The sequence below is a fragment of the Nicotiana tomentosiformis genome, chromosome 5 (genome assembly GCF_000390325.3).
Source record: "Nicotiana tomentosiformis chromosome 5, ASM39032v3, whole genome shotgun sequence".
Lineage (NCBI taxonomy): Eukaryota > Viridiplantae > Streptophyta > Magnoliopsida > Solanales > Solanaceae > Nicotiana > Nicotiana tomentosiformis.
The window spans coordinates 109,325,929-109,340,220 of NC_090816.1; the positions used below are offsets into that span (position 1 = coordinate 109,325,929).

A 14,292-nucleotide genomic window follows, 5' to 3' on the forward strand; every position below is an offset into this window, starting at 1 on the left:
GGTAAAAAATCGAGGTTGGAAATCGAGGGCAGCACCTGGACATAGACTTTAAGTTTTTTTTTTTTAAAAAAATCTATTAGGCAAGGTGCCTAGGGAAAGTTTTATATATATGGAAAAACAAAAAACATAACAAGATAGTGTATAGTCTTACAAAGACTTTAAGTTATAAAACGAGGGTTTCGTCCCGTTTTTTTATTTTTGACAATTTGGAGCTTGGGGAAAGGCGATTTTTGAGGGATTTTCAAGGAAAAATATTGGGGTAAGTGACTATAACTCGGATTTGCATGAATATATCATTGTTTTTATTATTTAATTAGTATTTTGAGATGAAAATTTGGGGAATTTTTTTAGGAATCTCTTAAAACGAATTTTTAAATTTCGATGTCGATTCGGAGTCAGATTTGAGTGAAACTAGTATGGTTGAACTAGTAATTGGATGAGTTATCGAATTTTGTGAGTTTCGTCGGATTTCGAGACGTAGGTCCCATGAGTGATTTTTGGGTTAAAATTCGGATTTTGTTAGAAATTTTATATTTTCTTATGGAATTTATTCCTATATCCTCAACACGTAAAACCAATTCTGCACCACGAAACATTATACATCTTTTTGCAAAATATTTACAGGGCCTTACACTATGAGTATGATGTTTTCCTATTGTTGTCGTCCATGCACCCGATGCATCATGTATCTAGGTTCCAGAAGGTTGTTGAAATTCTTTTTCCTATCATTTCGGTGGAAACTATTGAAGGTGAAGTTAATGGGTAATTGGCTTATAAGAGGTACCTAGTTGTCATCCCTATTAGGTAAGTCCGAAAATTGAGATCAGCCTCCGTCAAAGAAAAGGAAGTATTCTCACTTGCCCGTATAACCAAATGGTTGTGATTCAAAAGGTTACTTGTTATGTGTTATGATTTGAATATGTGCAACTCATGTCTAGATACTACTTCTGTTAATGTAATGCCTTTAATGTTGAGATCAGTGTTGTTGATATATATTTTGATACTTTGTTGAGTTGTGGATGTATTATTAGGAGTTGTTTTGGTGGTCCTCTAGTAGGTGGTTAGGCCCAATTGCAGAGGAGACTCTGCTGAACTTTCTGAAAATTTGGGAGTTAGTCAAATTTGGGAGCTTAAGATGTGTGCAAGAAGAAACGAGTTATGTTAAGTGTTACACCCCGTAGTATTGTACGTTGGATTTGGAGTATGATAATTGACATCAGCTCAAGGACAAGATTATTTTGAGGATATAAGTAAATTCACGAAGGTGAGAGGGTAAGCGAATCGAAGAAAATGAGTTTCGTCGAAGTTTGACATTTTGAGATAAAATACGGTCCAAGCTGTGATATATTGTGATATTGATACGCATGCGGTGGTATAAGGTCAGGGTGTTGAAACGCATGCGGTGAGATAAGGGTGGCTTGATACGCGTGGCTAGTATGGGAACTACTAGAAGTCATGCAGTGTGATAAGGGTGGCTAAAACGCGGAATGCTATTTCAGAAAAAATATTTTCTTTAAAATTTAATGCGAAGGCTCCCAAGGTGATATAAGGAATTGAGATATTGTGAATTTATTTATGATTTGGGACTACGAGTCGGTACCTCGGGAGTACCCTTGTTGATATTTCTTTATGGCTGCATTGCCTTAAGTTATTTTTGGTGTTTTTCTTAAAGTTCTAAATTTCTATTTTCCTTTCGCGAGGTGTTAATTGCCCTTATTCTGTGTAGTTAAATTGTGACATACTACTTACTTAATTTATCCCTATTGTCATAATTGTTATTATATTGTTAAAATTTTCTCCCTGTCTTTTATTATTCTATTAGGGCATGACCTCACCTCATCACTACTCTACCGAGGTTAGGCTTGGTACTTACTAGATACCGCCGTGGTGTACTCATACTATGCTTCTGCACATCTTTTTGTGCAGATCCAGGTACATCTTATCAGACCAGGCATCAGTGAATTATCCGTACGAGGAGACTTCGAGGTATATCTGCCAACGTCCGCAGACTCCGGAGTCCACTTCTATCTTATTATGTTATTTTCCTTATTTCCTTTAGACTATGATGTATATAGACTCTTAGAATAAATTCTTAGAAGCTTGCGGCTTATTCCTATCGGGTTTTGGGAGTTGTGTCTATTTGAATCATGGTTTGATTTATTTTATATGTTGAGATTTGAGTTTCAGTTTTGTATTCCACATAATTGTTAGGCTTACCTAGTCTTAAAGATTAGGTGCCATCACGACATACTACGGAGGGATATTGGGGTCGTGACTGGTACAACCAATTAAACAAGTCCTTCAAATATAAATCTTTCACATATAATTCTTTCGAATAAATACTTTCTGAATATATTTATTTCGAATAAATATCCTTTGAACATAAAACTCTTTCAAATAAAAATCTTGCAAATATACTCATTTCAAATAAATATCTTTTGTGTATACATCTCTTTCAAATAAATATATTTCGAATATACTTCTTTCAAATAAATATCTTTTGAATATAATTCCTTCAAATAAAAGTCACTATGTGATACCTCGTTTCATAATCATAAAATACAGGTCTCAGCTCACATTCATATTTTCACTATACCTCGTGCCCATATCTCATATCATATCTGCACGGACGGTTCACATGCCAATAACATACTCATTATATTTTCCTGTCACCTCGTGCCCATATTTTCTATCATATTTGCACGGACAGTTCACGTGCCAATAACATAATCTGCCCGGCAATAGCCACATGCTCACAATTTCAACATGAATCGGACTATTATTGAATTACCAACAACAAGACAAGTTGCACAAGAGATAAAAATAAATACCAGAAAAAATCACAACATCATATAAAAATCACCAACAAAATAATCCCACATCATCATGTATCATCCCTGACAATAGCCACCCTTATATCTCCTATAACCACCCGTATCACTTCATAATAATAGCCACCCTTATCTCTCCGCCATGACAACATCAATAGCCACCCTTATCGCTTTTATTAATAGCCACCCTTATCACTCCGTCCGGGCAATATCCCAACACACATAACTATGGTGAAATGCCACCCTTATACCCACGTAATATCAACAGTGGAATGCCACACTTATGTCCTCATAATAATAACTCAAATCACACAACATTTTACTCAGAATATTATTACGACAACACAATAATTCATATCACAATTTTTTTCGTAGGCCACAACCAATTCTAAATATACAACAAATTCACTTAAATTCACAGCAAGTAGCCTAAGGCTCCACACAAGGTACACAAAACCTCAAGAACAACAACAACATAGATGAAAAATAACTCAGTATATGGTAATGCCTTCATTAATCCAAATGATTGATAATTATATTAACGCCTCAATTTAAACTTATTAGCAGATGAAAAATCCATAATATAATATTTTCCAGGAAATATCAAATCAGCAAACTCACGGAATTCACATAAAAATTCAAGTGATAATCACACCAAATTATCATTTAAAAACAAATTCAACAAACAAGGATTGAGGCATGTCAAATAGATGATTTAATAAATACCAACAATTATCCAATTTACTACACAAAAATACCTAAGACTTTAACCCAATAAATTTTACACATATAAGCCCGAATACGTACTCATCACCTCGCGTACACGGCTTTTTATATTTCACAAATGGCACATAAGACTCGATGCCTAAGGGGTAATTCCCCCACTCAAAGTTAGGCAAGATACTTATTTTTTTGAAGTTAGGCCGATATTTTAAAATAACTTTCTCACGTGAATTGACCTCCGGACGGCTCCAATCTTTCTTGAGCTTTCCTCACATTACTACGAGGTTCCGGAAATTCTAGCAACTTAAATCTATTTAGAAACATAACAAAAATGAACCATAATTAGGAAGATATTCATGGTTTCAGCTCACTTGAGCATTTTATCAAACACTAGGTGTGCAAATTTGGTTACAAGATTTTTCTACAAGATTTCCTTCACTCTACAAACCAATCCTTACTTATTTGAGCTCATCAATCTTTCCACAAACCTTATTGGTACAAGCATATATGCATAATATTCTTATACCCAAAAACCATTCTCCCAATCACCCATCTTTTACCCCAAACTCGAAATTAAATACTAGAGGTTTGAATCTTACCTCTTGAGTGAAGATCTTGTGAGATTTCCTTGTTGGATTTCAAGGCTTGAACAAGATCTTGGTGAACAAAATACTTCATCTACTTCCTCTCTCTAGAACACTCTCACTTCTCTCTAAAATCATCAGATATTTGCCCCCAAATAAACCCCAAAGCTTATTTATCAAAATGGGATCGGGTTATAAAAATAGGGAAATTAACCCTCCGAACTGAGGTATGCGGTGGACCGCAGAATGGGAATGCAGATCGCACAATGGACCGCAAAACCGATGCCCAGAAATGGGCTGCACTGGTCAATTTTGCGATCATTATGCGGTCCGCATACCACTTCTACGGCCCGCATAATGATTTTGCGGTCGCAGAATTGACCACAGAATTACATTCTGACAGTCTTTGGTAATTCAGTCATAACTTCTTGTAGGAGTGTCCAAATGACGAACGATTTGAAGTGTTTTAAACTAGACCCGAATATCTTTAATTTGACAGTTCATCCATCACGTAACTCCTTATATATGTGTATATATGCTCGTCTAAAGTTTGGTCTTATGCGTACTCATTTGGAACTTTTAGCCTATCATGTAATTTCCAACTTGACTTGGACTTAGGGCTCTCCTTAGACCCACATCACTTATAATATGCCTCGTACACTTATTATCAAATCCAATTGATATCCATTATATTAATAGTCCTCGTCCGCACACAAAATAATATAATTAGCACACATCAACTTTTTTACCAGCGCTTAAGTTCTTCGAAATTTTTCGGGGTGTTACACATACTTAAAACAACTTCGTTTTTTTGGTTAATCGGAAAACCGAAATACTAAAACCGAACACCGAACCGAACACCGAACTTGTAAAATATGTAAACTACAAACCGACCGAAAAAATGAATAAACTGAATCGTATAAACTGAAATTATCGGTTCGGTCGGTATTATGCCCACCTCTACTTTCTATCGAACCCATTTTATTTGCTATGATGACAAAATGACCGAGGGCTCGTTTTGGTAGTCAGTTAGATAGGAGTTATCCATGTACTAAAATTAGGATAACTCTATACATTGTTTGGTTACAAAATTAGAAAAAAATAATCTCCACATAAAATCTAGCATAAGTTATATAATATTTGGTTAGTTTTTTCTCTTTTCCACATAAAAGATAGAATTGCTAATACAATATTTAGTTCATATTTTTTTTTTCCGCATAACTAATATATGTATAAGTAACGAAGGAATTTATATATTTTATATATAGGGTAGAAGGTGGAATAACTTATATATGTATTAGTAATACTTATATTAAAACACGAATAACAAGAATACCCTCTATTCATATTTGTATTTTTTCGTTTAAAAATATATCTATAATATAATAATATTTGTAATAGAATAAACTAGACTAATAATAAATAATACTCAAATTATATTTATATTTTACTAATCCTTATATAACTAATTATCGCATAACCAATTCTTGCATAATTAATCATAACATAACTAAATCCTGTATAACTAAATCCTACGTAACTAATCTCTACGTTACTAATACCTGCATAATCCTAACCAATAACCAAACGACCCCTAAATTATTCAGAACCACTAGTTAAGTTAATTGTCTTAATTCCCTTTAATTATGATTTAGGGCGACGTTAAGAGGGTTAAATTACAAGAACATGAATCTGAGTACTTCTATGTAGTTTTGAGAAGGGGGGGAAACTAACCAAAAATTTCAATCTCCCTCCCACTAAAGGTCAGTTTGGTCGCGTTGGATTTACGCGCTACCCACCCCCCTTCACGCAAATTGCCTCCTTATTACCTCAGCGCCTCTCTCTATTTCTGGGTTTGTTCTATTTTCCGCCATCGTCTCTCTTCCTCTTCCAATTCAAATTCTCACCCCCAACAAACCCTTAAAATCAATAAACAATGAGGAAAGGTACAAAGAGAAAGGCTAGAGAAGTAGGAGGAAGAAAAGGCAAGTCCAAGGAAGAGGAGAAGGTTAGTAGCCAAGAACAAACCGCAACCACCGAAGAAGCGACCAACAAGAATGAGACCGCCGAAGCCCAATCCCAATCAGCTGCGGAGCAAGGCGAATCTGTTCAGAAAGAAGAGCCTAAGAACAATGACAAAGGAGGAGAGCCTAGCAAAGGTGTTGTTAAGCGCGGAGCTAAACGAGCCAAGATTGCTAAGCCTCAAACTGAGACTGAGTATTTCCCTGATAAGCGTAATTTGGTAATGCTACCTGCCCCTTTTTTTGTGGATTATTTTGGTTCTTCCATTTTGATAATGTTAAGTAAGTTGAATCTTTAAACTGCTAAATATTATGCTTTGGTAGTTCAATGATTGTTAATAGGCCTGAATAACTCAATAAAGTAGAATGGATTGGGAGGATTCTCATAGCTGAATGTTCTTGAATGATTGTAATGATATGGGTTTTTGCTCGAGTATTTGATTTACTTTTTTATTGGTTGTTTTATTTTGATAATGTAGGTTAAGTTGGATCGTTTGAAGTGCTAATTACTCCATTTGTGGTTTGGTACTGCCATGATTGTTAATGCTCACTCGGGCTTTTGCTTAAATATTTTTTTGGGGTATTTTGTGTAATCTTGTGTAGGGGAGCCTTGACGAAATCTTGTTGTTCCCTTTAATAATGTAGGGTAGATATGTTTCTTTGAATTGCTAAATGGTTTGATGATAGTATTTTGTGCTTAGATTCATAGTTGCAATTGTACTCGTTTGAACTTTTATTGCAGAAGATTTGCAGTTTCCTCCTTGCTCTTGTAGACAGGTAATAATACTTTTGCCTGCTAGCTTACAGTTTCAATTGGAATATTTTGCAGGAAGATCTATGGCAAGAGGTTTTTCCTGTTGGCACAGAGGTTAGAATTTGATTGTTTTCTGTTTATTCATTTTTTTGAAAATGGCTTTCTGTTTATTCATTGGCATGGCTTTCTGGTTTATGGTACTTAATTTCTTGCTTATAATTTCTGAAATTTGAATTTATTCTTTTGCTCGGTGCCAGTGGGATCAGATAGACATGGTTTACCAATACAAATGGAATTTCTCGAATCTCGAAGTGAGTTGGTTATTTTCAGTTTGTTTTTTGATTCAATAAAATTTTGTATTAAGAAAGACAGTGCATTATCTGCCTTATGTTTCTGTATGCAAATTATTCAAACAAAAAAAGACCAGATAACTCAAAGGTCTTGTGTGTTTTCTGATAGGATGCATTTGAAGAAGGCGGAGAATTGCATGGAAAGAAAGTCTATCTTTTTGGTTGTACTGAACGTAAGTGGTAGCTGAAGCTTGTCGCCTTACTTATTCTATGGACATATTCATGTGATATGCTCCAAGTAGCTTGACTATAGCTGTGATCTTTGAAGGTGCAATGCTTCTACAATGTGGTTCAGCTTTCTGTTTAGTGCTGAATCTTGATATATAGTTTCACCTAGACATCTTCAACCCCTTCAGCTGATTTATCCCTTCTTTTTCCGTCATTGTCTTGTGCATAGTCATATTCTCATCATTTTCATGCTCAACTTTCTCTTTATTCTAATCTTCCTATGCAAGTTCTCACCTGGGGATCATTGACCCTTTCAGCTGATTCATTCTCTTCTTTTTCTGCCAATGTTTTTAGTGAATATTTATCTTCTCACCGTTTTCTATGTTCAAATTTCTATTTACTTGAGTGTTGCTGCATAATTTCATGTATGGGTAATTGACCCTTACATTTGATTGATTACCTTCCTTTTCCTGTCAATATTTGTGATTAGTTATTTGATACTGTTCATAATAAGAAGTTCTGTTTTATGTACTCTGAAACACTTTTTCTTTAGCATAGGCGATCGTATTCTTTCAACTTCTTATTCTGTTTTTTCTTGCTACTAATATCCTCGCATGGACTCAATTAATTTGCTTCATGACTAACTGGTCTTTTGTTTTTGCAGCACAATTGGTTTTTTTTCAGGGCCAATCAAAAGTGACGTGTATACCTGTTGTGGTTGCTGTAAGTCTCTAAGATCTAGCTTTATATTGAAATAGTTAGAACTATTAACCTTATGCGTTTCACTTCTGTTTAGATATTCTTCACTGCTCATAACAATTAAATTGGTTGCATTTTTCAATTTGACCCATTTTGACCTCTTGTTTGTCGGGTATAGGCGTATAGCTTTAGTCTGGTCCCCCCGTAAATGGATGGCATGGAGATTACAAAGAATTTACTTTTGAGCCCATCCCCTTATTGATAGTGACCTTAAGAAGTTTGAAAATATGACAAGGTTGTACACTCGAGTAATGAAATTTCTTGGGCTGAGCCATATAGAAGAGTATTAACATTGCGGAGAGAGAGAGAGAGAGAGAGAGACTAAACCTAGGAAAGACAGAAAAAGAACTAGAGAACAATTGCTGATAACTTCAATCGACTTTCTGCGGTTTCTAGTGTATTATTAAGGTGCCCTTACCATGGTTTCCCTTTTTTTTGAGACAAGAACCTTACCATGGTTCTAGCTTTTGTGCTTTTTGTAAAAGTAAAATGATTTCAGAACTTGACATCCTTCTACCTCATGTACAGGCTGGTTATAAACTCTTTGTTCTTCCTTAAACATACATTATATAATCTCCTCTCTTTCAGTGTCATTTTTATTCCTCCTTTTGAACAGGTTGTATCTCCTTTTCCACCTTCTGATAAAATTGGAATAAACTCTGTACAAAGGGAAGCTGAAGAGATACTGCCAATGAAACAGATGAAAATGGACTGGGTTCCATACATACCTTTGGAAAATCGGTATTTGCCCTCCCCACCACACACACACACACACTAACAGCTTCATTTTCATTCTCATTTTGTCGTTGTAAGTCTTATGTATGTCTTTATGGCTTCAAACAACATACGTTCCTTTGGAACAACGGTATTGTCCCTTGGTTAATTTTCTTTCTTGTTGCCTCTCTTGTATGTCTTATGTAACTGTTTTATATCTTGGCTTCTGATGCTGCTTTTATTCTTTGGCTGACCAACAGGGAATCTCAAGTTGAAAGACTCAAATCCCAAATTTTTATTCTGAGGTGTACTCAAAGAAGGTCAGCTTCCTTACCTCCTGCATTCTTCTTTGATGGTTTGGCTGGTGGTATTTGGTCTGTAAGGCACTCAATTTTCTCAGTATGGTATCTGAGGAGAATTTTTCACTGTCATAAGATGCATGATGCTTTTGTGTTAAAGAGGTGATAGGAGACAATGGAAAACATTCCGTGATTAATATCTTTCTACTTGTTTATTCCAGGGCTGGTTTAAAACACTTGAAGCTGGAGCGAGTGAAGAAGTTTGAATATTGCTTACCTTGTAAGTAAGATAACTCCAATAGCTATGGAGATTAAGCCCTTTATTTGTTTCCTTGTGCCCATCATTAACGTAGCTTAAGTTTTACCTTTATGCTGCTTTAAATTCTGAGATTAGTTGATTCTGTTATAGTATCATGATAATTGATGCGTATATCTTTCTTTCAGAATCTATCCTCAGAGGTAACTCCCTTCCCACCCTCCCCCGCATTTGTTGTGTTGAAGCAGATCTTAGGACTTGCTAGTCCATAACTACTTGAGTTATTAACATGTAAAGATGGTCTTCATCAAGCCTTTCTCATTAATTCTCATTTCTAAAAGCAACAAGTTTGATGATTAGCATCCTTATAAACTTGCTTGGAGGATATGTGGACTTGAGTTATTAACATGTAAAGACGGTCTTCATCAAGCCTTTCTCATTAATTCTCATTTCTAAAAGCAACAAGTTTGATGATTAGCATCCTTATAAACTTGCTTGGAGGATATGTGGACCTCTGAGATTAATAGTTGCACTGCAGGTTAATTTGCTTTAGAATAACATTCAACAGGGGGGAGGGGGTTTAGGTTAGCAAATTGCTTCTATATTTGTAAGGAGGATGAGTCGGTCACTTATCCTATCTTTTTCTTCATTCTGAGATGGCACAGTCAGATTTGGGACATGTTTCTTTGTATAAGGTGCATTGGGTAATGCCTAATTGTGGTAAGGCTTACTTATTGGGCATGGCTGGGTACTAACATCTATAAGTGGAGAATAAAAGCTTGGAGTACTGCTGTGCTTATCCCTGGCTGGGAGTCTCCGGAATGAATTTTAATATATCTCTAATGAGCTGTTTTGAGAAAACTATCTTCTGAGTGAAGCTTTTTGGCTGGATTGCTTAATTTTGTATCGCTGAATGATACAAGTCACTATTTAAAATTCAGAAAATTCAATATTTTAAAGTTGCATTGTCTGTGTGCTAGCACTGAATATAATTTAGTTCTACCTTTTCTGAATGTGTAGAAAATTAAACTCTTTTAGTTACTGACTTTTTGCTGTCTGATTTGCTGATAGTTTTTTCTTTTTATATGTATTTACATATACTTGATCTGTTATAAAACGTCATCGTTAAATCATTAAGATGTTTCTGATAATCATCATAAAATTATTTAATTGAATATCAAGCATGTAAGCCCCTTTATATGTGGATTTAAGTTTGTTTGAGAAGATGATATCTAATGATTTCTTATATTAGTTGACTCTAGCTTGGTGCTTCGGTTTCATACATTTTCCTCTACTGTTTCTTTTGCAGTTTTTCACTTGTGAATGAGACGATAAACTGTCAACTTTAACTTTCCTTGCTCTGTACGTTTTTTAATCGTTATAGTTGTCTTTGATGGGTTCTGTTTCTGGGTAGAAGTCTGACATTTATTTTCTTGGCAGATTTCTATCAGCCGTTTGCAGAAGATGAACTTGAACAGAGCACCATCGTGCAGATCTTATTCCCAACAGAACCGCCTGTAAGCTTTCAAATACTAGTAAACTATACAATAGCTATTCCACAATGCTAGCGTCATAAAAGGGATTGCTTGAGGATGACTTTTCTTGGTTTGATATTGTTATTAGATGGGAGTGACATGGGGGCAATGTTGTATCCTAGATTCATAAGTGGTTGTATGAAGAGAAGTATAGGCATATAGGCATGGTCTTCACAATTTTATGAACGTTTTGACTTTGTTTTGCTTCAGGTGTTTTGCGAGTTTGATTGGGAATTTGATGAGCCAGAGGTATGCTTAAAAGCCTTCTCTTTTTATTCCCTGCCACCTGTCTACTTTTGGATGCCGTCCTCTTTCCAAATGAAAATTAAAATGCTGTTCAGAATTTCTTTAGTTGGTTCTTTGATTGGCCTCATATGTGGAAGCTCTTTAAGACATTTGACCACCAGCTTGATAACTTATCTATTTCTCCTATAAAAAGAAACTTCTCCATTTTCTCCTTTTAGTGTCCTAAATTTAGAGAAACTTGTTCCGCTGAAAAAAGAAACTATTCGATATTTGTGTGATTGTTGCATAATTGAATTCCATTTATCCTAATTTAGTAAACTGCAAGAACTCAGAGGTTCTTGCTGAGATACCATATTTGTGAGTTTGATTGGATTTTGAGGTTTAAAAAATTTGAGTAGCGTTGATAAACTCCAAGGATCGTTACAAATCTTAATGTCAAACTTGCTGTTTGCTACTATCCAATTCAGTATGTTAGCTTTATGATTTCTGCTGTTGCAGCGTTTGCTTACACACAATAAACATAATCCAGCAATTCCTTGAAATAAACTCTCTTTTTTGTTGGACTATCACTAAGAATTTTTTTTCCAACCAAAACCAAACTTCTCTCTTCTCCATTTTACTAGAATAAAATGGAAAGGAGAAAACTCTCATTGGAACCCACAATAGAATATCGTTTACCTTTTCTGGACGTCACTCTGCCATTTCTGACCAGATCCTGCCTTTTCTCCAATTTGGCTTTCCTTATGATGATTCCATGTTTTTAGACAAATGTAAGAGTGGACAAATTTTTATTTTCTTAGCAGTTCGAGCGAGGCTTTAAATAATCATCCTATGGGTTGTCATTTTTCTCACCAAAGGCGTTTGGAGATTGAAGAGCAAACTTGTGTCAAGTTTGAACACTGTTTAAGATTATAAACTTTGACACGTGAAGAAGCAGAGTAATTAGTTGATAGAATACTGCATCAAGTTTGAAATAAAATAAAATTTAATTTGTATGAATTGTTGGTGTCAGTTCCATTCAAGGAGAGAGGCGAAGCTCTATATAAAATAGTTACAGTTTATACTTAAGTTGAATTGATTTAACGAGATAAAATTTTCATTTTACTGAAGAGGTAAATTTTCCAATATGAAACGAAGGAGGATTAGCATTTCCTCTATTGGTTCAAGTATTGCAAGTTTTGCTAGTTTCAAGTCGTACCAATCTGTATATGCCCGTGTATAGTTCCATTTTCAAGCCATTTTACCATCTATTAACTTAGAGTGATAATTTGTAGGAAATGGCAGACAAATTTATTGAGGCAGAGGAGTTAGCGGCAGATAAAAAAGATGAATTTATGGTAACGTTTCCTTGTGATATCAAATGACAGTACTCATTGTACATCGGTGATAAATCTTTACCTTGTCAAAAAAACTATAAAACTTCAATGAATCATCTTTGTCATTATAGGAATTTGTGAAGGAGAAGGTTCGTGAAGGAAAGAAGAATAATCGAGAGGTATATTTTGAGAATCTTGTCGCAATCCTGTATCTTTTTTCGTGTTAAAACTGTTGGTTTGTGTCAATACCAGAGTGCTTGATTTGCTGAATTTTCACGACTTATAATTTTCCACGTTTTAGGCAAGAGAAGCCAGGAAAAAAGCTATACAGGAGATGAGTGAAGAAGCAAAAGCTGCATTTCAAAGTATGAAGTTTTATAAATTTTATCCAATGCCCTCACCTGATGCTCCTGATGTATCTCAGGTCAAGGTCAGTATCCTGTTCGTAGTCCTAAGTTTTGTATAAATAGGTCTATGCATGATCACATGGCTGCGTAACAATTGTATGAGATTTTTGATGAAACTGATAATTTGAGAGCGTTGAACCCTCAAGATTTAGGCTGTTGCTGCTTTAGTGTAACACAACATTAAAATGAGATCTATGTTAAGACTCAATATAGATTATTAACTGTTTGATATGTTGCAAATAAAATTCGTGGTCCTCACCTCTTTCTTTTGTTTCCAAATTTTCTTTGCAGTCTCCATTCATAAACAGATACTATGGAAAGGCTCACAAAGTTTTCTGAATGATGCATCAAAATATAATCGACTATATTGTCGAACCATGTACTTTTGGATGCCTACTTTGGAGCTGCATGATGGAATCATACTGCTCAACTTGGCTTGTACCTTGAAGCAACCATTTGGATTTATGGAACTATTTGAGGATGTAGAAGATCCACAGAAGCAAAATGTAGTTTTTTCGTCTCAACCTTATAGCTAGAGTTCAGTAAAAAATTTTGGCAACGTGTTCTTGTCTTCGCTAGCTGTGAATTTTTTTCTCATTTTGGATACAAATGTAATCCTTTTCAACTGAAGCTTCAGTTATCATGTTCACCCCTACAGACAATAGGAGCTGCAATTAAGAGTTGGTTCCCAGTTTGACTTTAAGCTATAAATTTTTAGTTTCAAATAAATTTGAGTGAATGTTGTATCCACTCATGGAGGTGTTCTTCTGATATGATACTAATGTGAGCATGGCTATTCTTAAGCAGGACCAAATTTAACTGCTTGCCTCCTGCATTTTCGATTGGGATAAGGACATTGCTAGTATTTGCAGCTATGGTATGGCTACTTATGTACACTGAAAGCCTCTGCTAAAAAAAGCAAATGAGTCTCTTTAGGCTATGGAGATCCTACTCCCTACTTTTTTATTTAGGGAAAAGGGCCAAAAATTACTCCTCTACTGTGCGAAAATGATCATTTATGTCCTCCGTTACACTTTTGCTCCAGTAATGCCCTTGATGTTACAAAACTAGTGCAAAAATACCTCTCCATTAAGGTCCTCCACCATGGCCAATACCATTCCATGACCTTGATATATCACCGAGTTGGACACCATGTGATAACCGGTGAAATTTTTGGAGTTCAATCTAAAAATTGGAGCTATGCCTGATCTAGCTCATTTGCTTAAGCTTTGACTCTGCCTTTGGTCTATTGATAAACATACTGGGTACATATGGAAAGTAGAGAAGGTACTTTATAGCCATGAATTTCTACTTGGGGCATGTGGTTGG

The 14,292-nt window shown here is 35.3% G+C and overlaps 1 protein-coding gene across 1 annotated transcript; it reads left to right on the forward strand.

The window, feature by feature from the left end:
• Positions 1-5,935: 5,935 nt before the first annotated feature.
• On the forward strand, positions 5,936-13,734 carry LOC104090006 (protein HEAT INTOLERANT 4). Its single transcript, XM_009595035.4, has 14 exons — positions 5,936-6,380; positions 6,989-7,027; positions 7,171-7,224; positions 7,373-7,436; positions 8,096-8,154; positions 8,807-8,931; positions 9,165-9,224; positions 9,425-9,483; positions 10,900-10,976; positions 11,205-11,243; positions 12,515-12,577; positions 12,688-12,735; positions 12,858-12,986; positions 13,255-13,734. The coding sequence occupies exons 1-14, from the start codon at positions 6,075-6,077 to the stop codon at positions 13,300-13,302; spliced, it is 1,170 nt and encodes a 389-aa protein (XP_009593330.1). The 5' UTR covers positions 5,936-6,074; the 3' UTR covers positions 13,303-13,734.
• Positions 13,735-14,292: the final 558 nt, after the last annotated feature.

Coding starts and splice junctions, on each gene's coding strand:
- LOC104090006 (XM_009595035.4), top strand. CDS start 6,075: ATGAGGAAAGGTACAAAGAGAAAGGCTAGAGAAGTAGGAGGAAGAAAA. Junction 11,244..12,514: donor GGGAATTTGATGAGCCAGAG/GTATGCTTAAAA, acceptor GATAATTTGTAG/GAAATGGCAGACAAATTTAT. Junction 12,578..12,687: donor ATAAAAAAGATGAATTTATG/GTAACGTTTCCT, acceptor TTGTCATTATAG/GAATTTGTGAAGGAGAAGGT.